Source organism: Salmo trutta, chromosome 1 (genome assembly GCF_901001165.1).
Source record: "Salmo trutta chromosome 1, fSalTru1.1, whole genome shotgun sequence".
In the NCBI taxonomy this organism is placed as follows: domain Eukaryota; kingdom Metazoa; phylum Chordata; class Actinopteri; order Salmoniformes; family Salmonidae; genus Salmo; species Salmo trutta.
Genome location: NC_042957.1, coordinates 52,572,826 through 52,598,243, shown reverse-complemented (window position 1 = coordinate 52,598,243; position 25,418 = coordinate 52,572,826). Strand labels below are relative to the sequence as shown.

At 42.6% G+C, this 25,418-nt stretch overlaps 3 protein-coding genes across 5 annotated transcripts; 1 reads left to right on the top strand and 2 right to left on the bottom strand.

The window, feature by feature from the left end:
• The first annotated feature begins 5,300 nt into the window (after positions 1-5,300).
• On the top strand, positions 5,301-8,318 carry LOC115199716 (60S ribosomal protein L23). Its single transcript, XM_029762066.1, has 5 exons — positions 5,301-5,384; positions 6,529-6,612; positions 6,901-7,029; positions 7,275-7,388; positions 8,189-8,318. The coding sequence occupies exons 1-5, from the start codon at positions 5,372-5,374 to the stop codon at positions 8,269-8,271; spliced, it is 423 nt and encodes a 140-aa protein (XP_029617926.1). The 5' UTR covers positions 5,301-5,371; the 3' UTR covers positions 8,272-8,318.
• Positions 8,319-9,415: 1,097 nt separating this feature from the next.
• Positions 9,416-13,524, bottom strand: LOC115199709 (von Willebrand factor C domain-containing protein 2-like). The gene is made up of 3 exons (XM_029762052.1): positions 13,144-13,524; positions 12,569-12,698; positions 9,416-10,224 (listed from the first exon to the last, which is right to left on the bottom strand). The coding sequence occupies exons 1-3, from the start codon at positions 13,498-13,500 to the stop codon at positions 9,983-9,985; spliced, it is 729 nt and encodes a 242-aa protein (XP_029617912.1). The 5' UTR covers positions 13,501-13,524; the 3' UTR covers positions 9,416-9,982.
• Positions 13,525-13,819: 295 nt separating this feature from the next.
• LOC115199702 (SWI/SNF-related matrix-associated actin-dependent regulator of chromatin subfamily E member 1) lies at positions 13,820-21,912 on the bottom strand. Of its 3 annotated transcripts, none has more exons than XM_029762024.1 (11): positions 21,822-21,912; positions 20,311-20,365; positions 18,216-18,259; positions 17,648-17,746; positions 16,739-16,831; positions 16,246-16,377; positions 15,965-16,136; positions 15,690-15,862; positions 15,508-15,609; positions 15,022-15,286; positions 13,820-14,782 (listed from the first exon to the last, which is right to left on the bottom strand). In XM_029762024.1, exons 2-11 carry the CDS (start codon positions 20,315-20,317, stop codon positions 14,562-14,564), a joined length of 1,308 nt encoding a protein of 435 aa, XP_029617884.1. In that variant the 5' UTR covers positions 20,318-20,365; positions 21,822-21,912; the 3' UTR covers positions 13,820-14,561. The 3 variants fall into 3 exon arrangements, with proteins under 3 accessions (XP_029617884.1, XP_029617904.1, XP_029617895.1); XM_029762044.1 differs by having other exon boundaries at positions 16,751-16,831; XM_029762035.1 differs by having other exon boundaries at positions 21,828-21,845.
• Positions 21,913-25,418: the final 3,506 nt, after the last annotated feature.

Sequence of the window (25,418 nt, the reverse complement as noted above, 5' to 3'; positions counted from 1 at the left end):
AGAGGCAGAGCGACAGGAAGAAAGAGTGAGACAGAGAGAGAGAGAGAGAGAGAGAGAGAGAGAGAGAGAGAGAGACAGAAAACAAACACCATTGTAAAGACAACCCATATTTATGTTCATTTATTTTCCCTTTTGTACTTCAACTATTTGCACATCGTTACAACACTGTATATAGACATAATATAACATTTGAAATGTCTTAATTCTTTTGGAACTTCTGTGAGTGTAAGGTTTACTGTTAATTTGTATTGTTTAATTCACTTTTGTTTATTATCTACTTCACTTGCTTTGGCAATGTTAACATGTGTTTCTCATACCAATAAAGCCCTTAAATTGAAATGTAATTTAAGAGAGAGAGAGAGAGAGAGAGAGAGAGAGAGAGAGAGAGAGAGAGAGAGAGAGAGAGAGAGAGAGAGAGAGAGAGAGAGAGAGAGAGAGAGAGAGAGAGAGAGAGAGAGAGAGAGAGAGAGAGAGAGAGAGAGAGAGAGAGAGAGAGAGAGAACTAGGTGGGGGTCTATGTGTGGGCATTATGAGGGCAGCTAGCCTCTCATTCACAGGTCTTTGAAATATTCGGATTGAATAGATAGAGAAAGCCGTATGACTGGCTGCAATGAGCTATTATCGACAACAGCATTTAAATGATTGAAAAATGGCAAAGTTGATTTGGTAAAAATGATTTGAGGATGTAGAGAAAAGGGAGGTAGTTGTCTTTATACAGTTGTAGATTGAGTGCTAAAAATCATTAAACAACAGATTTTGTCTATCCAATAAGTTTTATAATGATAAATAAATAATAATTCAATTCTGTGTCAGTTGGCAAAACAGAAATGCCCCTTTAAATGCCCTATTTTATTCTAGGGGAAACATTAATTTAGTTTGTGAGCCTAATAAAGTGATTTAGGTTATAAGTGAACACATAATATAGCCAACTTAGTTTTTTTCCTGTAGGAGGCAGCAAAAATCATGTCAAAAATGATTCTGCATCATACATTTACATTTTAGTCATTTAGCAGACACTCTTATCCAGAGCGACTTACAGTAGTGAATGCATACATTTCTTTCTCCGTACTGGTCCCCTGTGGGAATCGAACCCACAACCCTGGCGTTGCAAACACCATGCTCTACCAACTGAGCCACACAGGACTGAGTTTGCATTGTGTGCATAGCTGTGGGAAGTAAGGGTAATGAGGGTGCTGCAGCACCCCTTGAATTTAAAAAATATATAAAATTATGTGTGTGTGTGTGTATATATATATATATATATATATATATATACACTGCTCAAAAAAATAAAGGGAACACTTAAACAACACAATGTAACTCCAAGTCAATCACACTTCTGTGAAATCAAACTGTCCACTTAGGAAGCAACACTGATTGACAATAAATTTCACATGCTGTTGTGCAAATGGAATAGACAACAGGTGGAAATTATAAGCAATTAGCAAGACACCCCCAATAAAGGAGTGGTTCGGCAGGTGGTGACCACAGACCACTTCTCAGTTCTTATGCTTCCTGGCTGATGTTTTGGTCACTTTTGAATGCTGGCGGTGCTTTCACTCTAGTGGTAGCATGAGACGGAGTCCACAACCCACACAAGTGGCTCAGGTAGTGCAGCTCATCCAGGATGGCATATCAATGCGAGCTGTGGCAAGAAGGTTTGCTGTGTCTGTCAGCGTGACAGAGTCTGGAGACGCCGTGGAGAACGTTCTGCTGCCTGCAACATCCTCCAGCATGACCGGTTTGGCGGTGGGTCAGTCATGGTGTGGGGTGGCATTTCTTTGGGGGGCCGCACAGCCCTCCATGTGCTCGCCAGAGGTAGCCTGACTGCCATTAGGTACCGAGATGAGATCCTCAGACCCCTTGTGAGACCATATGCTGGTGCAGTTGGCCCTGGGTTCCTCCTAATGCAAGACAACACTAGACCTCATGTGGCTGGAGTGTGTCAGCTGTTCCTGCAAGAGGAAGGCATTGATGCTATGGACTGGCCCGCCCGTTCCCCAGACCTGAATCCAATTGAGCACATCTGGGACATCATGTCTCGCTCCATCTACCAACGCCACGTTGCACCACAGACTGTCCAGGAGTTGGTGGATGCTTTAGTCCAGGTCTGGGAGGAGATCCCTCAGGAGACCATCCGCCACCTCATCAGGAGCATGCCCAGGCGTTGTAGGGAGGTCATACAGGCACGTGGAGGCCACACACACTACTGAGCCTCATTTTGACTTGTTTTAAGGACATTACATCAAAGTTGGATCAGCCTGTAGTGTGGTTTTCCACTTTAATTTTGAGTGTGACTCCAAATCCAGACCTCCATGGGTTGATAAATTGGATTTCCATTGATTATTTTTGTGATTTTGTTGCAGCACATTAAACTATGTAAAGAAAAAAGTATTTAATAAGATTATTTCTTTCATTCAGATCTAGGATGTGTTGTTTAAGTGTTCCCTTTATTTTTTTGAGCAGTATATATATATATATATATGTATGTGTGTTTTTATTTTAGAAAAATTGATTATTTCACAATAGTCCCAAACTATTCCAGCATCTATGGTTGTGTGACATCAGACTAGGCAGTGTAGTAAGACACATGACTCTGGCTTGATGACTGGGATGCCCATCAAAAATAGAAACCTTGCAGATGGACCATGGAGCTAAACAATTATATAAGTAGTTTCCAGGGATGACATTAATTCATACCAACCAACGATTCACACCCATAAGGACTCCATTTGAACCGCCATAGAACCGCTATCATTTCGTTTTTATTTACTATCGAAGAAAGCATTGGCGCCATCTAGTGGCCGTTTTTGTCATCGCATGAAAGTGGTCCATAGTGACGTGGTGAACGAAACAGTAACAAATGTATCAAGCAAACAAGCTTCCTCTAAAAACTGCAACAATATCACCCCTGTAAACTCCTTTATGCCTTGCTAAGCATGAGTCTTGTAGCTAGTTAAGTAAAAGCAGCATATTGTTGTATGTTAGCAACTATTTATTTATTATTTCTGTAATTAACTGAGCTGATGTTTATATAAACCATAGCTTTCTGCAAGATGCTATCTAGCTAGTCTGTCTAGCAAGTAGCTATGTTTTGATTAATGTTCGCGTAGCTCCATCATGTAGTTTGTATTGTAATTATGTTTAAGCAAAGCATTATTTTTTTCTCTGTAATGTTTTCACAGTTCACAAATTTGACAGTTCGCAAACTTTTGTGGAATTTATTGGGTTTAGCTGTCTAACTGTTAAGAAACACAGTGAGGACAGAGCAGGTATATTTTTCCACAGTTTCACAACTGCTAGGATTAACACATAAATATGCCAACTTTGATTCATTATTTCTCAATTATGCTTTTAGATACTAGTGTCAAATATGTCAACAATCCTTCCTCCAAAGGACTATTCTATGGATTACATTTCGTGAAACTCACCAAAATATTTGTTTCTCTGGGTTTTGTGAGGAATCACTATTTCACCCTAGCCAAAACCTCCCTCCTAGGTAACATCATCCGCTCCCTCCATGTCTCCCTCCTACATGATGTCTTCAACATCCTCACTCCTTTGCTACTGTTAGACTATTCCTCCAACTCCACTATCTTTTTCCTCCTCTCACACAGACCACATCCTTCTTCTTCCTATCAACACCTGCTATAATTATCATCCCTCTCACAAAGATAAAATCCTTGCATGAAATGGCTTCAAAGATAAGCATGCAATATCGCTTTTGCTCATAATATAGATACTTTTTGATGGCAAGTGTCTAATGAATTGTGCGCCTTATGTCTACAGTAGTTCTGTTCTGTTGAATTTTGTTCTCAACAAAGATAAGCTTCGCCTTTTCCCGTCTGTCTTCACCAATGATGCACACTACATGACTAAAAGTATGTGTACACCTGCTCATCGACACATCACATTCCAAAATCATGGGAATTAATATGGATTTGGTACCCCCTTTGCTGCTATTACAGCCTCCGCTTTTCTGAGAAGGCTTTCCACTAGATGTTGGAACATTCCTGCAAGGACTTGATTCCATTCAGCCACAAGAGCATTAGTGAGGTAGGGCACTGATGGTGGGCGATTAGGCCTGGCTCGCAGTCGGCGTTCCAATTCATCCCAAAGGTGTTCAATGGGGTTGAGGTCATGGCTCTGTGCAGGCCAGTCAAGTTCTTCCATACCGATCTCGACAAACCATTTCTGTATGGACCTCGCTTTGTGCACGGAGGCATTTTCATGATGAAACAGGAAAGGGCCTTCCCCAAACTTTACAGTTGGCACTATGCATTGGGGCAGGTAGCGTTCTTCTGGCATCCACCAAACCCAGATTCGTCTGTTGGACTGCCAGATGGTGAAGCATGATTCATCACTCCAGACAGAGAACGCGTTTCCACTGCTCCAGAGTCCAATCAAATCAAATTGTATTTGTCACATGCGCTGAATAAACATGCATTATTCGAGGTCTGACAGCACTGCATCTTTTTTTGTTATTTTGACCAGTTGTCAGTTTCTGCAAATAAATGCTCTAAAGTACATTTTTTTTATTTGGAATTTGGGAGAAATGTTGTCAGTAGTTTATAGAATAAAACAAAAATGTTAATTTTACCCAAACACATACCTATAAATAGTAAAACCAGAGAAACTGCTAATTTTGCACTGGTCTCTTAATTCTTTTCAAGAGCAGTATATAGTGTATATAAACCCTGGATTGCTGTGTATTGGCCATTGAGAGGCTTTGAAGCCATATTGGCACTTACTAGTAGGCACAGTCCTCCAGGAATGAATGGAATTCTACAGTATTTCAATTAATGACAAAATTGCTTTTATTTAAGTATTTACATGTTTTCAAGGAAAATGTTTTTTAATATATATTTTTTTATGTTTAGCTCACTTAATGTAATTTAAAAGTAAGCATTAAGGTGTCTGTAATATGTGTCTGTAAAATGTCAAAAACGAATGTAGACATCAACATATGCTTTTATATAGCTCCCCAAAATATTAGTTTTTACAATTGAGGAGTACCAAGGTGGCTTCAATACAGCGTCCCCTGTCAGTCACCCAGGGTTTAAACACACACTTGGTTTTCACTCACCTCATTTTTTTCTTTACTGTTTTCAATGTTCCACGTGTGACCCCTGCCATTCATGACTGGACAATTAAAAATAATTGCACATGAAGTTGCACAATGTTTAGTTTGTTTTAATTTTGAACGCAGAGACGCTCTGGTCGTTGTTTATGACCGCCACCTGTAGGCTGCTGTCGCCAACACCAGAGGGCGATATAGGCTTAATCGACCGGACGTGAAATATCTGGTATGTCTGCGGAACTTTATATCCCATGATTCCTTTTTTCCTCTTCCTCTTTCCCTTTTGCAGCAATGTCTAAGAGAGGTAAGAGACTTGCTTAGAAAAATCCACATTCATCTACCCGTTTGCAGAATGTCTAACATAGGAACATAAAGTTATTTGGATAATGGACGTTTTATGAATAATTGTCATTCATATTGGCTTGAAAATGTGAAGGACTGAGCATTATTCAGAGGGATGACTTTGTTGCGGAAGCCATTTTTTTCTGGCATTTAGCTGATTAGACTTTGGCGTGTTAGCTAAAATACATGAATTGGTGAGCGTGTGTTCTAATCCCTCTCACGTATAAGCACAGTTGCCATTCCCGTACAATGTCCAACAAATGAGTGGCAGGTGAACTACTAATTTGTGAGTGGCTTTACAGCCGGTGCGTGTTAGCTTAGCGTCTCTGACTAAAAGCAAGGCATGACTGAATCATGGACACCGCTGAAGCCCTAGGCTGACTAGCTACTGTAGCTAGCTACGTGTTCAGTGTTCGCAATGATTTCCCCGGCTAGCCAAGTTGAGCCACGGTGTATTTGTTTTACTTTAAAAAGGGGGACTCTAACTCCAACATTGAACCAAAGGCACTGATTTAATCTGGGCTTGAACGTTATTTTCTTTGCCAACTAGCTAGTTTCCTCTAACTCTTCTCCCAGGCCATGCAAGTAATTGCTAACTAGCTAGCTATCACCTTACAGCAAGCAGCCTACTCACAACTAACTGGCCAATTACTTTGCAAGCTACCCTAGTTGGGTGCATTAGACAAGGGGTAGAACTGTCAACATGGGCTGCCTTTTTGTAGTGCAAGTGGTAATGTTAGCCAGTGTTAAGTCACTTCTAATCTTGAGGCTTTATGGGTTGGTTGTATGGTGACTTTTGTACCATGCTTCCCACATAGTACTGTGGCTGCATGTTCTTGGCAGTAGTTTAAATCTGAAAAGAGAATAATGAAATGTGAAGTTGAACCCCTTTCAAAAAGCACTTCCTTTGCCTGGTCAGTAGCTGGGTGAGTTGTCGAAGAAGGGTATAGTAATCATCACTGGTGGGTGAGATGGCAGTCACCTATACTGAACAATCTCAATCCGTGATGGAACAACTTGGATAATATTTGCTTGATTTAAGCAGTGTGTTTTCGGTCTCTGCACTATGCAAAGTTTACTTAAATGGAGTCTCTTCTCTTGTTCAGGACGTGGTGGGTCATCTGGGGCGAAGTTTCGCATCTCGCTGGGTCTCCCAGTGGGTGCCGTCATCAACTGCGCTGACAACACAGGTATGTTACATTCAGATCTGTTAGAATATATATATCCCTTCAAAAAGCACTTGCTTTGTCTGGTCAATAGCTCAGCGAGTTGTCGAGAAAGGGTATAGAAAGATCATCACTGTGGGTGAGATGGCAGTCTCATTTTGGCTGAGCAATCTCAATCAGTGATGGAACATGTCATGTAGTTCAACCTTGTCTTGAAATGGCCTACAAGGATCTGTACCTTGAATCAAGCCTGGGCAGTGGCCATCTCCAACCTGTCATATATTCACCATCTTCTTCCCCCTTTCTCACCAGGTGCCAAGAACCTGTACATCATCTCTGTCAAGGGCATCAAGGGACGTCTGAACCGTCTGCCCGCTGCTGGTGTGGGTGACATGGTCATGGCCACTGTCAAGAAAGGCAAACCAGAACTCAGAAAAAAGGGTGAGTGTTATGCATTATGTATTCAATTACTAGAATAGGATGAACTGGGACTAGCTAATCAAGAGATTATGGCGGTTTGCTAATGGCGGTTGGCATAGTAATTCGATTGGTCTTTAAAATGGCTTGTAGTTTTCACCATAATAGTAGTCCCAGACCAATCGTTTAACTGATGGTGAAAATCAACAGTGTAGCAATGTGAGTTATGTCAGGTAGCTAGATTCTGATAGTCTTCCTCTTTCCCACAGTGCATCCTGCAGTTGTGATACGGCAGCGGAAGTCCTATCGGCGAAAGGATGGCGTGTTTCTCTACTTTGAAGACAATGCGGGGGTCATAGTGAATGTCAAAGGAGAAATGAAAGGTGAGTTGGGATTTTGAGTCTTTGGTCCCCCATCCCAAGTCATGAAGGTTCTTCATAAGGATGTTTGGCTGGGCTTCTTTGAGTGCTTTTCAAATTCTGGGTGTGGATTTTGAGCCGTACATTTTATTTTCTAATACTCTGTTGCGAAATATAAATGACACCCCTTCAAAAAGCTCTTGCTTTGTCTGGTCAGTAGCTCGGTGAGTTGTCGAAGGGAATCGTAAGATCATCACTGTGGGTGAGATGGCAGTCTCATTTTGGCTGAGCAATCTCAATCAGTGATGAAACATTTGTTCACTGGATAGTGGTCATCCTTTGAATACATTTAGATATAGTGAAATAATGGAGGCGGTGTGATTCTCTACCTTTCTCCTGGAAGTGTGTACGTCCTCACTCAGTCATTGATTTAAAAACATTGGATTGGTATGCACACATGTCCATTCCTTTCAAATTCACTTGGGGTGATGGGTAGAGAATCTCACTGCTACATGTCATATTTTGACGTTACAATGCCAAGTGGGGTTATTTTGTTGGTAACGTTATAGGATTTGACCTGGAAACGGTGGTGATTTGTTTGTCAGCAACCAAAGTAAAGTGTGGATGTTCAAATCAAGACAACGCAGTCAAATTGAGTATGTAGTTTTCTTGTGGATGCATGAGCTCCATAACTGTTTGTGTTCACATTGTAAATGGCAGGTCTGCAAAGAGTGAAATGTTACTGCACTGATGCAAGGCCAAAGGCATCTTGTCCACTATTTTATCATTTTTGTTGTGGGCTAAATTTGTCTTCTGTGTTACAGGTTCGGCCATCACAGGACCGGTGGCCAAGGAATGTGCAGACCTGTGGCCCAGGATTGCTTCAAATGCTGGCAGCATAGCGTGATCCTTGACCCTGGCTTGTTGTTTTCAATAAAAACCGTTGTAAAGTCAGTGTCCTGTTTGCAAGATCCAAAGGTAGTGTCAAACTACACAGTATCTACTGTATACATCTGTTTAGTCTCACTGGGTGTAAGAACAGGAGCATGTTCAACAACATTGACACAGCTATTCTTTTCTTTTTTACCTTTTTTTTTAATCTGGGCAAGTCAGTTAAGAACATTTGTATTTTACAATGACTGCCTACCCTCCCCTAGCGACACTGGGCAAATTGTGCGCTGCCCTTTGGGACTCCCGATCACGGCTGGTTGTGATACAGCCCGTGATTGACCTGTGGTCTGTAGTGGCGCATCCAGCACTGAGATGCAGTCTCTTAGACTGCTGTGCAATTCGGGAGCCCAAAACATTGTCAGAAGGGGCCAGTGAATTGTGGTTCACATCAGGATATATTTGATAACTTGACTTGTCAATGTTTATGGATGACTAAATTATGGATAGCAGAGGTAAATAATTTAAGGAGAATTTATCTTCACGGCTGAAAATACAAATCCATATTGCAGGAGGTTGCTTATCTAAGAGCCTAAATGAAGTTTGCATTGAGGGATATGATGAAGGCCAACACAAAAACAAGTTGTATTTAATAACGAGATGGGTACATGTAGTACCAGAAAATAATATATATTTACAAAATTACCACGTGGGTAACCTAGAAGGCAAGACAAAAGTGACAAATTCATGTAAGAGCCCTGAGATCCGATAGAATCCTTGTCCAGGGAAAAGTGTAGGGTGGGGTAGGCACCCTGGTCCTGTAGTGCCGCAGCCACTTCATGTTTTTGATTTAACAAACCTGGAAGACCAGGTGTGTTGAATTTAGGCAATCACTGAACTGATCAATTGGTCGTGTGGTGCCTAGTTGGAACAAAACCCTGCAGTACTTGTGTCACTCCAGGAACAGGGTTACCTACCCCTGTCTGCATGTAAACAAGTATAAGGATGGGACATTGTCATTCATTCAACTGGGTCCGTATCAAGCGTCTCAGGAGTGTTGATCTGGGGTCAGGGCCCCTTACCCATGTAATCTTATATTCATTGTAATCTATTAAAGGCAAACTGATCCTAAATTGTCACTTGAATCTGAGACGTTTGATACATACGGTTCCTGATGTTTATTTGATATGTCCATCAAAGCTACACTTCATAGAACCACATGTCAATTTACATACAGAAAAAGGGAACATTTCAGCATTAGAACCATTCTGAGATGGATAATAAGTTATTAAAGAAACAACAGTAGTCAAGGAGAAATATACAGAGCAACGTTAATGTGTACTGGTGTAAACCTGAGATTAATAAAAGGGTGATGTTGCAACCATCTCTACCCTTAAGTGTCCACTAACACCAGCCCTTTGACGACAAACCAGACTACTGCAAGTGAAGGAAAATGGAGACAAATTAATTTCACAGAACTATATGTTATAGTTGTGTATTGTCTTGAATGTGCACCATATATTGTCCCTGTGTGCAAAGTTTTACATAATGTTGCACAAACACTACTAGCTAGTAATGTTATTGTGGTTGTATAATGTGGTGTAGTAGGTCATCCCTGGCCCTAAGCCCTATGCAGACTGCACTCAGCAGGGCACGGAAAACAACCTGCCCCATCATCTCCCCATTTCCCCTTGGCGCACTATTACCCTCACACCCACCCTCCTGCCTGCTCACGGGATCCAGTCCAGCCTGGGGCGGAAGTCCCTGTCCATCTGCTTGGTTTCGTCTTCCCCAGGGGGCTCAGAGGGGCTGGGGTTGAGATCGGGGTCCGGCAGCGGGCGCTGCTCGCAGGTGGCATGGGGGTGCATCTGCCAGGTGCCGTCCCGGTAGGTGCAGTAACACACAGTCTGCTTGTCTATCTCTACTCGCTCCCCTGCCGAGATCACTCTGTCGCCCACAAAACAATTGGGCCCTGTAGGCAGGATGCAGAAAAATTATGTAAAATAAATAGATATTATATCAGATGTCACCATAAATGTGAATTGCATACGTTTTTGACAGTTAACTGTGTACGTAATGTGCTCTTTTTATTAGCATTGCGATGAGAAACTTCTGTAGTCTTATTAAAATCATCCTACTGTCATTTGCAGCACCAATATGCTATACTTTGTAGAGTTACTTACACATCCATAAAGGCAGACATACAGTTGTGGCCAAATAAATTGGCACCCTTGCACTTTTCTTAAATAATTCCCTACACAAGAAACGCCTATTGAACTTCGCAAAAACCCACTTAAATAAGCCAAAATTCTGGGGAAAATGTTCTGTGGACCAATACAATACAAATCAGCACTATCTTTACTGACGACCAAATTAAGCATTCAAAGAAAGACCCTTCCTACAATCAAACATGGGGGAGCTTCAGTAATGCTGTGGGATTGCTTTGCTGCCTCTGGTACTGGGGGCCTTGAACATGTGCAAGGCATCATGAAATCAGCAGATTATCAGTCCAATGTTACAACCCAGTGTACAAAAACTGGGTCTCTGTCGAAGGTTGTAGGTCTTCCAGCAGGACAACAAACCCAAACACGCATCAAAAAGCACCCAGGAATCATTCAAGAAGAAACACTAGACTGTTCTGGAGTGGCCAGCGTTGAGCAGATCTGATTCCCATCTAAAACATATGGCGAGATCTGAAAACAGCAGTTGGTGGAAGGCACCCCTCAAACATTGAAGAATTGGAGCAGTTTGTAGCTGAAGAGTGGGCCAAACTTCCAGTAGAAGAGAGCTAATTGAAGGCTTCAAGAAGCGTTTGTCAGCAGTTACTGTCTCTTGGCCAAAGGCTGTGCAACCAAGTATTAGCTCTTGGGTGCTAATAACTGAGTCCATGCCATTTGTTTTTATTTTCTCAATTAAAATTGTAAACTTAAGTTTCAAAAAACTAAATTGCTTCTTCAATGTTGAAAATCCAATGTGTGGAGACCAAACATTTTTTTTTAAATTCCAACTTATTATAGAAGACAAAGGGAATTATTTATGAACATGCACGCAACATGCAACAATTTCAAAGATTTTACTGAGTTACAGTTCATCTAAGGAAATCAGTGAATTTAAATAAATTCATTGGGCGCTAATCTATGAATTTCACGACTGGGAATACAGATATGCATCTGTTAGTCACAGATACATAAAAAAAGGTGGGAGAGTGGATCAGAAAACCGTTCAGTATCTGGTGTGACCACCATTTTCCTCATGCAGCGCGACAGATCTTTGCATAAAGTTGATCAGGCTATTGATTGTGGCCTGTGGAATGTTGTCCCACTCTTCAATGGGTTTGCGAAGTAGCTGGATATTGTAGTGTTGTGTTGTGTAGTGTCGTGTTATGTAGTGTTATTTAGTGTTGTGGTGTGTGTGGTTGTGGTTTCTTGTTGTGATGTGTGTTTTGTCCTATATTTGTATTTTATTTCAGCTCATGGAACATGGAACCAACACTTTACGTGTTGTGTTTATATTTGTGTTCAGTGTACATCTGCATTGCTTGCTCTTTAGGGTTTTAGGCTGAGTATCTGTATAAGCACTTTGTGACAACTGTTGATGTAAAAATGGCTTTATAAATAAATGTGATTGATTTACTGATTGAACTATATACGGCGCACACACAAGCTGTTCATTTACTGCCTGCTGTTGGATGGCTGGCCCCATGCCCCAATACCCCACCAGGCTGGGGGCTAGTTACTATTCCTGTGTTGGACAGAGCACTATCGAGCTGTTTGATTGCATCCCTCTTTATCCAGTGTCTAACTTCAGTTATGTAATATGTGCAATGCTGAATTCCATAGTTTAGTTCTAAGGATGCTTGGATCCCACATCAGTGACTAAATATTTGAAATATTTCCAAACTCCTTGGCTTGACTCGCACTAATAATTGAGCTTGATATGAATATGATGCACATATCATGTTGAACGCACAGTACAGATGGTACCAGTGCAGTGGAGCAGTGATTAAAGAAACATTGAAGATATCGATTACCTTAGACTCCAACTGGGGGCAGCAGCCAACTACTGTCATCGTAAACATTACATAAGAAGAGCTGCAGCTGTCTTTATAATCAATATCACACGCTGTGTCAAAGCTAATTATTTATGGTTGACATCAAATCAACATTTATTGGTCGCATACACAGATGTTATAGCAGGTGCAGTGAAATGCTTGAGTTACATATGACCAGGCTTATGTGTGCAAGAAATTGTGTGTTTCTGAGGGTAGAGACCATTAATTGTGTTGGAACGTTGTGTGTTTCTAGAAGTGAACTCACCAGTGTAGCAGACAGGACAGCAGTGGTTGGGCTCATATGTAGGGTTGACACAGTGTGGTGCAGGACAGTCAGAGATGGAACAGTACACCTCCCTGTTGGGCTCGCAACGACATCTCTCACAGCGTGACAACTGAAACAGCAGGTTAGACACACCTTTAGACATATTTTCTACCACACTCACTTTCATTCTCTCTAAAGTTAAACTCCGTGTTCTCCTGTCATTTGGAAGGAAGCATAATACTTGAGAAACCTATGAAGCATGCATCATTGTAATACCTGAATACTGTTTTCAATTGCCATCTCACCTGCCGACCCCCACATGACCCCTTGTTGATGGAGAGTACTGATATGATTACACTTGACAATAGGCCTACATCTCTCATGCAATAGAGGATAAATCACCAATGTCCCCATCTTCACCATCAGGCTAGACACACAAAAAACACTACTTGACATTATGAGTATAATACAGTATAATAAACAAATTCCAAGATCTAACCTTGGATAATGTACAGTCACTTAAAGTAGATGGATCATTTTAGTCATCTTTCTTTCTTTTAAAAAAAAAATCTCACCCTGAATTCCTCGAATATTCTGTACATTTTGCCACCATATACACACACTTTGCTAACTGCCTCACACACTGGACAGCAGGACTTGTATTTAATCCGTGTACATCGAGGATGAATGCGAGGACACTTGGGTCGTATGCACACGGGTCCGTCTTCAGTGCAGGTGCACGGACAAGCAGATGGACTGGGATAGTACACCTCCCCGATGCTATACACAAATCCGTGGTCGTCTATGCACCACTTGCCCCGGTAATCCCCAAACTCGTACTCCGAGTCAGTATTGGTTGAGTATTCCGTCAATGTTTTGGGGATCGGGTAGAGGAGCGCGACGTAGAGGCAAAGCGCGCGGCTGTTCATCATTCCTGATATCTACACTGTGACGGTCTGCTGTTCTCTCGTCCTCTTTTAAAGAGGTGTGACGACGCATGGATGGCAGAGAAGGCGATGAGGCAAGAAAAGTGAGAAAAGTAGGCATGCAACCACATTCCCCAATGGTCAACGAGATTTTACCTACAGTAGTAGTCCAAAAGTCAGACTTTTTTTTATTGTAATAATTAAGGTTTGATAACATATTGTCGCTTTATCAAAATTACAATGCTGAGTTATGACTAGGCAGTCTAAGCAATCAGTAGGCCTACATCTAGAGAAAGCCAATCAAACATTTGAAATAAGCCACTGGTCAGAAAGACAGAAATTACTTTTATTTGGGCAAGAGGCTTGACAGTACAAAAAAGATGCAAATCGCAGAGGCATACTAAAATCATTCAAATTCAAGTAAAAACAGTCATTTGAAAGCGTGAGGTTTTATCTGAGGTTCATCGTGACCATTTCTCTAGTGGTGATACACAGCAACAGGGTTTGACACAGCTGTGCAGATGCAAACAGCTCATGTAAAACAGTTCACAATCATCCATTTGCTGTGATATAATAGGTGATATTCAAGGACTGGCCATTTCATATGAATTCTGAATTTAATCCATCACTAACAGTCCACACCATATTGATTACTAACTAAAAGTTAGATAATAATAGGCAACAAAAATAGCATGTAAAAACCATTGTCAATTGGGTATGGAATAAATTAGGCCAAGGCCCTTCCCTGTTCTATCAACGCCAATAGCAAATAGCTAAAGAGGAACTGTTGGCTTGTGGTATGAATCCAGAGGTCCATAAGACCAATAGAAATGTCAAACACACAAACCGAGTGTGGGGATGGTGGAAGAACATCACAGGGTCATATTTAAATGGGCACAAGGTTGCACATCGCAAATAACATACAGAATGTACAAAACTATGGACATCTCTAACCATGAAATCACTTCTATACATTCCAATATTTTGATATGCAGCACTGTGCCCACAAAACATGGCCCTAGTCTACAGGTTGTGCTCAGAGAAAGGTGTGCCCTTCTACAGAGATGTTATTGGGAGGGCTGGCTGGCTGGGCGTTCCTCTGGGGCAGGCTCAGCTGAAGCAGGGGGGTCTGCAGGGGGTCCGGTGCTGCTCTCGGATGGGGCGGTGCTGTCACTGGTGCCCTCGTCTGTGACGCTCTCCACCGGCGGGCCCTGCTGCTTCTCTGCAGCAGGTGTGCCCTCCTCAGCCTCAGGCTGGGTCTCAGATGTCTCTGATGCAGGAGTCTCTTCTGAAGGGAAGGAGGAAAGTGTGTAGGTCAGGTGTCTGTGTAGATTGTAATGATCTTTGATCACAATGCTCAGTCTGAATGCCACAATAGTTAACATGTTACTGCAATAAAAGCACTACTTGTATCAGGCTTTTTCTTACTCCAAACAGCAAGTTACTGAAATGACAATAGAGAAAATGCTTTAACCATAACACGTGCCCCCCTCCACCTGTAGTTAGTGTGATGTTGGTAAGACTGACCTGTCTCCATAGGGGTTGGCTTGTCCTGGTCCTCCTTGGTCTCTGTGGTTGGTGGGGTGTTGTTGTTCTGTTCAGTGATGGGCAGGGTAGACGAAGCGGAGGCCGCTGCCGCCTGCTGCTGCTCTTGCTGTTCCTGGGCAGCCTTCTCTGCCTGCTCCGCCACTTCCTTCTCCCTCTCCTCCGCCCGCCGCCTAGCAGCCTCCTCTGCCGCAGCAATCTCTGCTGCCAGCTTCTCCATGTCTACCTCCACCTTCTGACCGCACAGCTGCACACAGACAAACACATCTAGTTTTAGACACTGCAGCTTTGAGCAGTTACGACAAATCAGACTTTTGTACAACACACCAGAGCTACAAAGACAAACTTGAACAGCTACTGAGTGGCACAGAATACAAACCTATCATCACAGCACGGCTAATGCTATCAGCTGTTCCACTTTGTATGAGGTGATTCTCACTTTGGACACTGTGGGGTGGGGGCACATACCCGTTTGAGCTCACTGTTGAAGGAGTCTGTAGTCTCCAGGAACCTCCTCTTCTTGTCCTGGTGCCGGTCCTCTATTTGCAGCAGCTCTGCTTCCAGCTTCCTCTGTGGAAAGGAACAACAGTGTCAAACCAGACTATTGTGTGATTGCAGTCCAGTGTGTGTTTTCCACCAGCTTTACTTACCTGGTGCACCATGAGGGACTGGACCTGGCGCTTGAGGACTTGCATGCGTGCAGTGGTGACGACAGAGCGCACATCTGGCACCACAATCTCACTGAGGATGTCACTGATGAGCCGGTGGTTCCTCTGGAAGCGAGCGGTGGCCGTGTGCTTCATGGAGAACCCGTCGTCATAGTCTATGGAAAGGAGACACACAAACGTTGGCTTTCAATACACACAATATGGATAAACAAAAGAAAGTACAGGAGATACAGAATTTCTAGTCCCCGGGCCATTACCATCTGGGTCTTCAGCAGGCTGGATGCTCATGTAAGGTTCTCCCTTCTCAACGCGGGTCTGCCGCTGTCTGTTCTCCTCCTCCAGAGCCGCCTCTGCACGGTTCTTGGCGTTGATGTAGGCCAGGTAAGTCGGTGAGTTGTGGTAGGCCTTCAGGGAGTCGTTGTACTCAATCTATAGAGAGACAGTATAAAATCTCAGTGAAAGGACTGGACTCATTTACCCAAGGCAAAATAGCTAGGGCATTGTAAAACTGCAGCTCCCAACTGCAAACTGTCCTCACCTTTTCCGCTTCATATTCGTTCAAGTAGTCCTGCTTCTCCTCTTCAGTGAGGTCCCTCCACATACCACCAATAATCTTTCCAATCTCCCATAACTTCAGATCCGGATTGGAGGCTTTGACTTGGTCCCAGACCTGGCAAAAAGGAGGCACCGTGGTCAAAACAGAGCAGCAACTAAGCCGGAAAATGTATATAAATACACAAGAGGAAGAAAGAGGGAGAGAAAGATTTGATTTGGAGGAGACAAAGGGAAAGCAAGCACAATAGGTGACACAGAAACAAGGACAGACAGAACCAACAATGAAGACAGGTGTTGAAGAGGAGTGGATCCGGATGGTGGGGTAACTCAGCCGTCTCCGACCTCCAATCCAGAGGGGGTAAGATGTGAGGAACATACCACCAGGGGTCATCAACAGTGGGGTCCCCGGCCATCCAGACGGTTGGCTGGGCGACCCCCTGTACAAGCAGTAAAAGTAGACACCGTGGGTGTCTTACCTTCCTGCTTACCTTCCGGCTGTACCGCATGTAGGGCATCAGCGGCTTGTCTGGCGGTTTGGGCGGCTTGGGAACAGTGATTCCTGAGGAATTCTGGGAAAGAGAGCCAAAGAAAAGATCAACAGGTCAAACCAATGGACATAGTTATTACAGAATACACTTATATAACACTTATGTACTACTATGAAAAAGGGGCAGACCACAACTGAAAATGACACAATCTGCTTTAAGTGAAGCTCTTAAGGAGACTCATTCCAAAATGTTGCACCTTATTTTTTGGATAGTGTTTCATGCATAGCTGGTATGTAGAGGACAAATTATTGCCCTCTCAGTGTTGAGGGCTATAATTCAAATGAATGCTGCTATCAGTTTTGGCTGCCTTGTGATTAAAACACCAACCAGTATGAGCCTCTGACATGCCAAGTCATGAGCCTTGGATGGAACGGGGCAACATGCTGCTGCTCCCTAGCAGGCTGTACAAGCAGGGGAGGGGCATGTCAGAGGGGCAACTGCTCTAACATGAAATGCTTTCGCATCGAGTGGGACAAGATGAGGGGAGCTGGTGACACTTCTAACAAACAATCACATGTGGTTGGTGGATCATCAAGCGGAGCATCAAATCAGTTGGAGTAAGATGATCGTGTGTTTTACAGAAGACTATAGGAGGACTTTGGGGCATATTGACCTCACTTGACCACGACCAGCAGCTGTTTTTGTTGTACCATCTATCCCCCCCCAAAAAGTATCCTTTCCTGCATGTTGAATATATATCTTTTTTTCCCCTTCACTCTTCTATTCTTGTACCAAACACTCATTTCCCCTTTCTCCCAATTATCCTTTTCTCACTCAGGGAATTGCCAGCCTTACTCCTTGGGCTCTAGCCCTGGATGGCATTGGTCCTACCATTACCCTGTTGCTGTTGCCGGTATTCCCTCCCAGCCTGTAGTTGTTGTAGGCCAGATGGCTGTATGGGTTGTACCCCACAAACCCAGGGGTGTTGGGCACTTGCTGATGGAGACAAATGAGACAAAACACAAATGAGAAATGACACAAACAAGGGGGAGGGACAGAAAAAAATGAAAAGGAGAGTTTTGGGGGTAATGATTTGCAGAGCATAGTCATGCGAAAGCAGCCATCTTGAAAAAAAAGCACTGCATAGTCATTGTTTCTGTCATAGGAGCATCACAAAATAAAAAGATAGCAAAGAGGGAGGTAAACAGCTGGTAACTGGCCAGTTCTACTTCCATCTATTGATGTTCAAAATGTATAGCAGCATGTGTTTTAGATGAAGGGAAAATGTTTGTCTGTGAGCCACATACTTGCAAATGTATTGACAGAACATCCCAAGCTAATATGTCTGTGCGGTCCTGCAGCCCAACCGTACATTACTGAGCTCCTGTTGATTGTATAGAAGACCCACTCCCCTGGCATTGGGAGAAAATGGGAGGACTGGTGTTGGATGGTGTGTGATACTTACAGTTGTGGGGGCTGGGGTGGGGGGAGGTGCATATGATGGCCTTTCTGTGTAAAATAAAATGTGAAGACAAAGTTTAGACATACAAAACAAAAAGAGTATATTGGACTCCCTGTATCAATTAAGCTCTATAATGCAATTAGCATTTAACCTGTATCTAAACCTACATGTCAGTTATATTGGTCCCATGTACTCATTAATAACAGCTTTTACAATACAGGTCACAGATTTCTTTAAACTGGTGAAAATTCTCAACCCATGTCGCCTTTTAGTCTTGAGGTGAATCCGTGCAGTATTTTCATTTGGATCCCTTTCATTTTTTGGGGTTGTCATTTAGCAGACACTCTTATCTGGAGCAACTTAGGGTTAGGTTAAGTGCCTTGCTTAAGGGTACATAGACATATTTTTCACCTAGTCGGCGCAGGTATTTTAACCAGAGACTTTAATGGCCCAACGCCTTTAAGCGCTAGGCTACCTGCCACTCCAATTCAAAACAAATGGACATACAGTTGAAGTCGGAAGTTTACATACACTTAGGTTGGAATCATTAAAACTCGTTTTTCAACCACCCCACAAATTTCTTGTTAACAAACTATAGTTTTGGCAAGTCGGTTAGGACATCTTTGTGCATGACAAGTAATTTTTTCAACAATTGTTAACAGACAGATTATTTCACTTATAATTCACTGTATCACAATTCCAGTGGGTCAGAAGTTTACATACACTAAGTTGACTGTGCCTTTAAACAGCTTGGAAAATTCCTGAAAATGATGGCGTGGCTTTTGAAGCTTCTGATAGGCTAATTGACATAATTTGAGTCAATTGGAGGTGTACCTGTGGATGTATTTCAAGGCCTACCTTCAAACTCAGTGCCTCTTTGCTTGACATCATGGGAAAATCAAAAGAAATCAGCCAAGACCTCAGAAAAAAAAGTCTGGTTCATCCCTGGGAGCAATTTCCAAACGCCTGAAGGTACCACGTTCATCTGTACAAACAATAGTACGCAAGTGTAAACACCATGGGACCACGCAGCTGTCATACCGCTCAGGAAGGAGACGCGTTTTGTCTCCTAGTGATGAACGTACTTTGGTGTGAAAAGTGCAAATCAATCCCAGAACAGCAAAAGACCTTGTGAAGATGGAGGAAACAGGTATAAAAGTATCTATATCCACAGTAAAACGAGTCCTATATCGACATAACCTGAAAGGCCGCTCAGCAAGGAAGAAGCCACTGCTACAAAACCGGCATAAAGAAGCCAGACTACGGTTTGCAACTGCACATGGGGGAAATGTCCTCTGGTCTGATGAAACAAAAATAGAACTGTTTGGCCATAATGACCATCGTTATGTTTGGAGGAAAAAGGGGGACGCTTGCAAGCCGAAGAACACCATCCCAACCGTGACGCACGGGGGTGGCAGCATCATGTTGTGGGGGTGCTTTGCTGCAGGAGGGACTGGTGCACGTCACAAAATAGATGGCATTATGAGGCAGGAAAATGATGTGGATATATTGAAGCAACATCTAAAGACATCAGTCAGGAAGTTAAAGCTTGGTCGCAAATGGGTCTTCCAAATGGACAATGACCCCAAGAATACTTCCAAAGTTTTGGCAAAATGGCTTAAGGACAAAGTCAAGGTATTGGAGTGGCCATCACAAAGCCCTGACCTCAATCCCATAGAAAATTTGTGGACAGAACTGAAAAAGTGTGAGAGAGCAAGGAGGCCTACAAACCTGACTCAGTTACACCAGCTCTGTCAGGAGGAATGGGCCAAAATTTACCCAACTTATTGTGGGAAGCTTGTGGAAGGCTATCCGAAACATTTGACCCAAGTTAAACAATTGAAAGGCAATGCTACCAAATACTAATTGTAAACTTCTGACCCACTGGGAATGTGATGAAAGAAATAAAATCTGAAATAAATCACTCTACTATTATTCTGACATTTTACATTCTTAAAATAAAGTGGTGATCCTAACTGACCTAAGACAGGGAATTTTTACTAGGATTAAATGTCAGAAATGGTGAAAAACTGAGTTTAAATGTATTTGGCTAAGGTGTATGTAAACTTCCGACTTCCAACTGTAAATATCTACTTACTTGACATCTTGGCTGAGGGATTGTGGATTTCAAGCTATTCTCGTCATTGGCGGCGCTGTAATAAAAACATTGAGCTTGTTATAGGAAAATAATAATAACAATGCCAAAAATGGCTAGTGCTGCCCAGTACAAGAGATTGAAAGATTATGGCATCTGGGAAAGACAGTAGGATTCACACTGTTGGCTCCATAAATACAATGTAACCAGTAGGCTGCATACAAAACATGGTGTAATTTCCTTAAAATATGAAATAAACTAATTTAAAGCACTTTCTATACTGACAGACTAGCTCTCGTCCACGCATGTAGCTCGGCAGATCCGACGCAAACTCATGGACCGGACCTAGTGTGGCGGTATAGAAAATGCAAAAAAATACTTTATTTCGTATTTGGAATTAATGGCACCCTACGCATACAGAAACGTTCTCCAGAATCCTAGCAACATCTTTACTTTCATGAATTAAGTATAGTTTAGCTAGTCATAAACGCAGAGCCTCATACTGAGCCAAGTAAATTAACGTTAATTTGAGTTGTCATCGCCACGATGTGAACAGAGCAAACGGAAGGAGGCGGTAGACCCCACGTTGGTTGAAACCGGCCTATCAAACTTATTTTGTTCATGTCAAAATTTCGTCAGGCGTTTAACACTTAGATTTATTAACCAATTGCAATTAGTAATTGACTTGAGACAGAAGAAAATACAAGATAAGTGTGTGAGAATCTAGCCGACAATGCCAATGTGATGACACAATGGTTGAAAAATGTGTAAGGTTTTCAGCAGTTACATTCACCCACATCTGGCTCCATGTCAACTACAATTCCGACGCGGTGTTTTTAACCTTCAGATAAAGTCAATAGCCACTCCTTCAAACCAATTTGCTAAACATATGCTGATATGCCCCTTATCTTTCATATCAGCGAGAGAAACGTTCAAATACAAAATAAACACTTATAGTATTGCACAGAAGTTGTGTTCCTCCAGTTGAAGAACTACACTTCCTCCCCACTGTAGCGTACACAGCCAGGTGTTCGAAGCAAGCTAGATAGCTCATTATCACAGGTGGCCGCCTATGTTTTCTGTCTGTCTTCCGTAAACAAGAGCTGGAGATATGGCCTTGTGGGAACACCAGCCCTATAAAAAAGGTGTAGTAATTTAACCTTTAGTTCTGTCAATCATTTCTCGCTGATATGAAAGATACGTTCCTTAAGTTTCCAAAAATGTACCGCAAGCGATGCGTGTTAATGTTTAGAGCAGGCGTCGGGGCTCTTAACAAAACCTCTCCTGGTCAGGATATCGTTCATGGGCGCTAAAGCAGTTAGCGTCTATGAATGGAGTCACAGTTAGCTAGCGAACGTTAGCTAAGCCTTGCTTGCAAGTAAATGCAGATTTTACTTAGTTTGAATGGAAATACAATTCTATTCAGTTGTGAAATAATCTCCAACTCCATCTGACCTTTTCAAAAAGTAAAATGCAAAACTATCTAAAGAATATACACTTGAAAATGAACTCACCCCGACCTCCTTTCTTTGTTCCTTCAAAAGCGCATCTGTTCTTTTTTTCGCTGGTGAATAACTGCGGATCAAAACACGATTTCGTAGAACACGCCGTCTACTGTTTCGGAGAGGAACCGCTGATTTGCACCCAGTGAGTTAATATGCTTTATCTTTGCTTACCGCTTGGTGGCTGCAGAACACCGCCACTGATTTTATGCAGACTGCTTTTAGGTTTTGCATGGCTGCACCCCTTGGTCATGGCTTGAGTAAAGATAAAACAAAACTGATCTTGGGTCAGCTCTCCATCCCGTACCGTTATAGATACCTGATCCCGATTGTCCTCCCCCCTCAAGATATTTCACACAAATGTTTCACCTCTTGTCTTTCTTACACTTCTGTGCACACAGATGCACAGAACACATAAAAAGGGTATGTTTGAGATTCAAGCTCAATTTTAGTTATTTAGCCTTTATAAAGCCCTGTAACTTAGTAAAGTACAGTTTCACTTCACTTGTATAACACCACCACTTCTTGACCAAATTGAGGGCGAGATGTGTGGTAGTACGTCCCCAGAGCTTCCATGTTGCTGTGAGTGACCTGGATATGTATTAGTCTTCTCTGTTTTATTCAAAGGATTGCTGCTAGAGTGCATCCCCAGAAAGAAGCAGACAGGACTGTGAGGTAAGCCCTAATAATGAAGGGGAGCTTTTCTCCTGAAGACCAGACATCTAGGCTAAACCTTTTGTGTGTATGTTGCCCAACACCAAGGCACAAAATGTCCCCACGAGTGTTTACTTAGGTCTTTTTACATTCTTACTGTCCTGTGAGCTTAATGAAGATGTAATATGTATGTGCTATATTATGTTTCTGCTAAAGGTTTGAATGGTGCCACTTGTGTGCGTGATGAGTCTGTGGAAGAGGGGGAACTGGGATTTGTCTCCACTTGACATGGTTGACAACAGAGACAGATGGATGCTGTCAGATGTTGAAAAATGTATTTCCAATATGGAGTATCCTTTCCCAGGGGTGTTTAACCTCCTTTCCCACTCCCACTTCTCCATTCTGGCTAGACTGCATTGAGAGAATGTGCTGTTCTTACTCTGTCTGTACTTTTTCAAACTGCTCCAAATGGAAATGTCCCCCAAGTAACATCGCAGAGAGCAGAATGCAACACTTTTTTCAATGATTCTGTGCTTATTTTTCAAGCCAGCAGCTGCATCATTTATTTTCAGTCAATCATGAAACCACCAACATCCTTCAGGATTGTCAAGTCATTATAACATAGCTTCATGATGAGGACATGATACCGTAGTACAATTATACTAAAATGTAGGCCTACTTGCAGTGCATAGAACTAATATGGTCCAAAGATAGCGACAAGATATGACTTGAACATAAATATGAATGATGAATATCTCTGTCTGAGATGAATATCTCTGTTGTCTGAGGAATGCCATAGTAACCGTGAAAACCAATCACCTGCACACAGACATGCATGTTGAAGAATAATGAATATTCATTTCCGGGGGCACAGATGGTGTAGTAAAATAGGTTGCTAGGTAACGCTAGCTGACCAAGGCTGGGGCTCCTGTAGAGAATACATCTGATGAATGCTTATAAGATTTCTCTTTGAGAGAGAACATATACACTGAACAAAAATATAAACGCAACATGCAACAATTTCAAATATTTTACTGAGTTACAGTTCATTTAAGGAAATCAGTAAATTGAAATACATTTATTAGGCCCTAATCTATGGATTTCAGATGACTGGGATGCAGATATGCTTGTTAATCACAGATACCGTAAAATAAAAAGTAGGGGCATGGATCAGAAAACCAGTCAGTATCTGGTGTGACCACCACTTGCCTCGGCTCCCGAGTGGCACAGTGGTCTAAGGCACATCATCTCAGTGCTATAGGTGTCACTACAGACCCTGGTTCGATTCCAGGATGTATCACAACCGGCCGTGATTGGGAGTTCCATAGGGCGGTGCACAGTTGGCCCAGTGTTGTCCGGGTTTGGCTGGGGTAGGACGTCATTGTAAATAAGAATTTGTGCTTAACTGATTTGCCTGGTTAAATAAATAAATAAATACATGCAGTGCGACACATCTCCTTCACATAGAGTTAATCAGGCTGTTGATTGTGGCCTGTGGAATGTTGTTCCACTCCTCTTCAATGGCTGTGCGAAGTTTCTGGATATTGGCGGGAACTGGAACACGCTGTCGTACACATTGATCCCAAACATGCTCAATGGGTGACATGTCTGGTGAGTATGCAGGCCATGGAAGAACTGCCACCTTTTCAGCTTCCAGAAATTGTGTAGAGATTCTTGCGACATGGTGCTGTGCGTTATCATGCTGAAACATGAGGTGATGGTGGCGGACAATGGGCCTCAGGATCTCGTCATGATATGTCTGCATTAAAATTACCATTGATAAAATGCAATTGTGTTCATTGTCTGTAGTTTATGCCTACTGGGACATAATCCCACCGCCACCATGGAGCACTCTGTTCACAACGTTGACATCCGCGCTCGCCCACACGACACCATACGGTGTCTGCCGTCTACCCGGTAGAGTTGAAACCGGAATTCATCCGTGAAGAGCACACTTCTCCAGCATGCCAGTGGCCATCGAAGGTGAGCATTTGCCCTCTGAAGTCGGTTACGATGCTGAACTGCAGTCAGGTCAAGACCCTGGTGAGGACGAGCATGCAGATGAGCTTCCCTGAGACGGTTTTGGACAGTTTGTGCAGAAATTCTTCTGTTGTGCAAACCCATAGTTTCATGGGGCTGTCCGGGTGGCTGGTCTCAGACAATCCCACATGTGAAGAAGCCAGATGTGGAGGTCCTGGGCTGACGTGGTTGCACGTGTTCTGCGGTTGTGAGGCCGGTTGGACGTACTGCCAAATTCTCTAAAACAACGTTGGAGGCTTACGGCAGAGAAATTAACATTAAATTCTCTGGCAACAGCTCTGGTGGACATTCCTGCAGTCAGCATGATAATTGCACGCTCCCTCAAAATGTGAGGCATCTGTGGCACTGTGTTGTGTGACAAAATTGCACATTTTAGAGGGGCCTTTTAATGTCCTCAGCACAAGGTGCACCTGTGCAATGATCATGCAGTTTAATCAGCTTCTTGATATGCCACACCTGTCAGGTGGATGGATTATCTTGGCAAAGGAGAAAAGCTCACTAACAGGGATGTAAACACATTTGTGCATAACATTTGAGAAAAAAGCTTTTTGTACGTTTAGAACATTTCTGGGATCTTTTATTTCAGCTCATAAAACATGGAACCAACACTTTACATGTTGTTTTATATTGTGTTCAGTATATATTTATATATATATATATTTATCTTTAGGCATAGTGGTATTATCATACAGAAACAGTACATGTATGATATTGTGTTTAGACAGACTTCAGCCACCCAAACCATGGACGGTCTCTCTGCTACCATCCAGCAAGCAGTACCAGAGAATCGGGTCTTGGACCAACAGGCTCAGAGACAGCTTCTACAGTGCCTTCGGAAAGTATTGACCCCTTGACTTTTTCCACATTTTGTTGTGTTACGGGCTTATTCTGAAATGGATTCAATATTTTTTTCTC

Bases quoted from the DNA above. Each gene is read 5' to 3' on its own strand.
- LOC115199716 (XM_029762066.1), top strand. The intron at 7,030-7,274 runs GTGAGTGTTATG...TCTTTCCCACAG, and splicing joins ACCAGAACTCAGAAAAAAGG to TGCATCCTGCAGTTGTGATA. The intron at 7,389-8,188 runs GTGAGTTGGGAT...TCTGTGTTACAG, and splicing joins TGTCAAAGGAGAAATGAAAG to GTTCGGCCATCACAGGACCG.
- LOC115199709 (XM_029762052.1), bottom strand. From the start codon at position 13,500: ATGATGAACAGCCGCGCGCTTTGCCTCTACGTCGCGCTCCTCTACCCG. The intron at 12,699-13,143 runs GTGAGATTTTTT...CTGCTGTTTCAG, and splicing joins GAATATTCGAGGAATTCAGG to TTGTCACGCTGTGAGAGATG. The intron at 10,225-12,568 runs GTGAGTTCACTT...TCCTGCCTACAG, and splicing joins CTGTCCTGTCTGCTACACTG to GGCCCAATTGTTTTGTGGGC.
- LOC115199702 (XM_029762024.1), bottom strand. The intron at 15,610-15,689 runs GTAAGTAAAGCT...TCCTTTCCACAG, and splicing joins AGTCCCTCATGGTGCACCAG to AGGAAGCTGGAAGCAGAGCT. The intron at 14,783-15,021 runs GTCAGTCTTACC...CCTTCCCTTCAG, and splicing joins GCCAACCCCTATGGAGACAG to AAGAGACTCCTGCATCAGAG.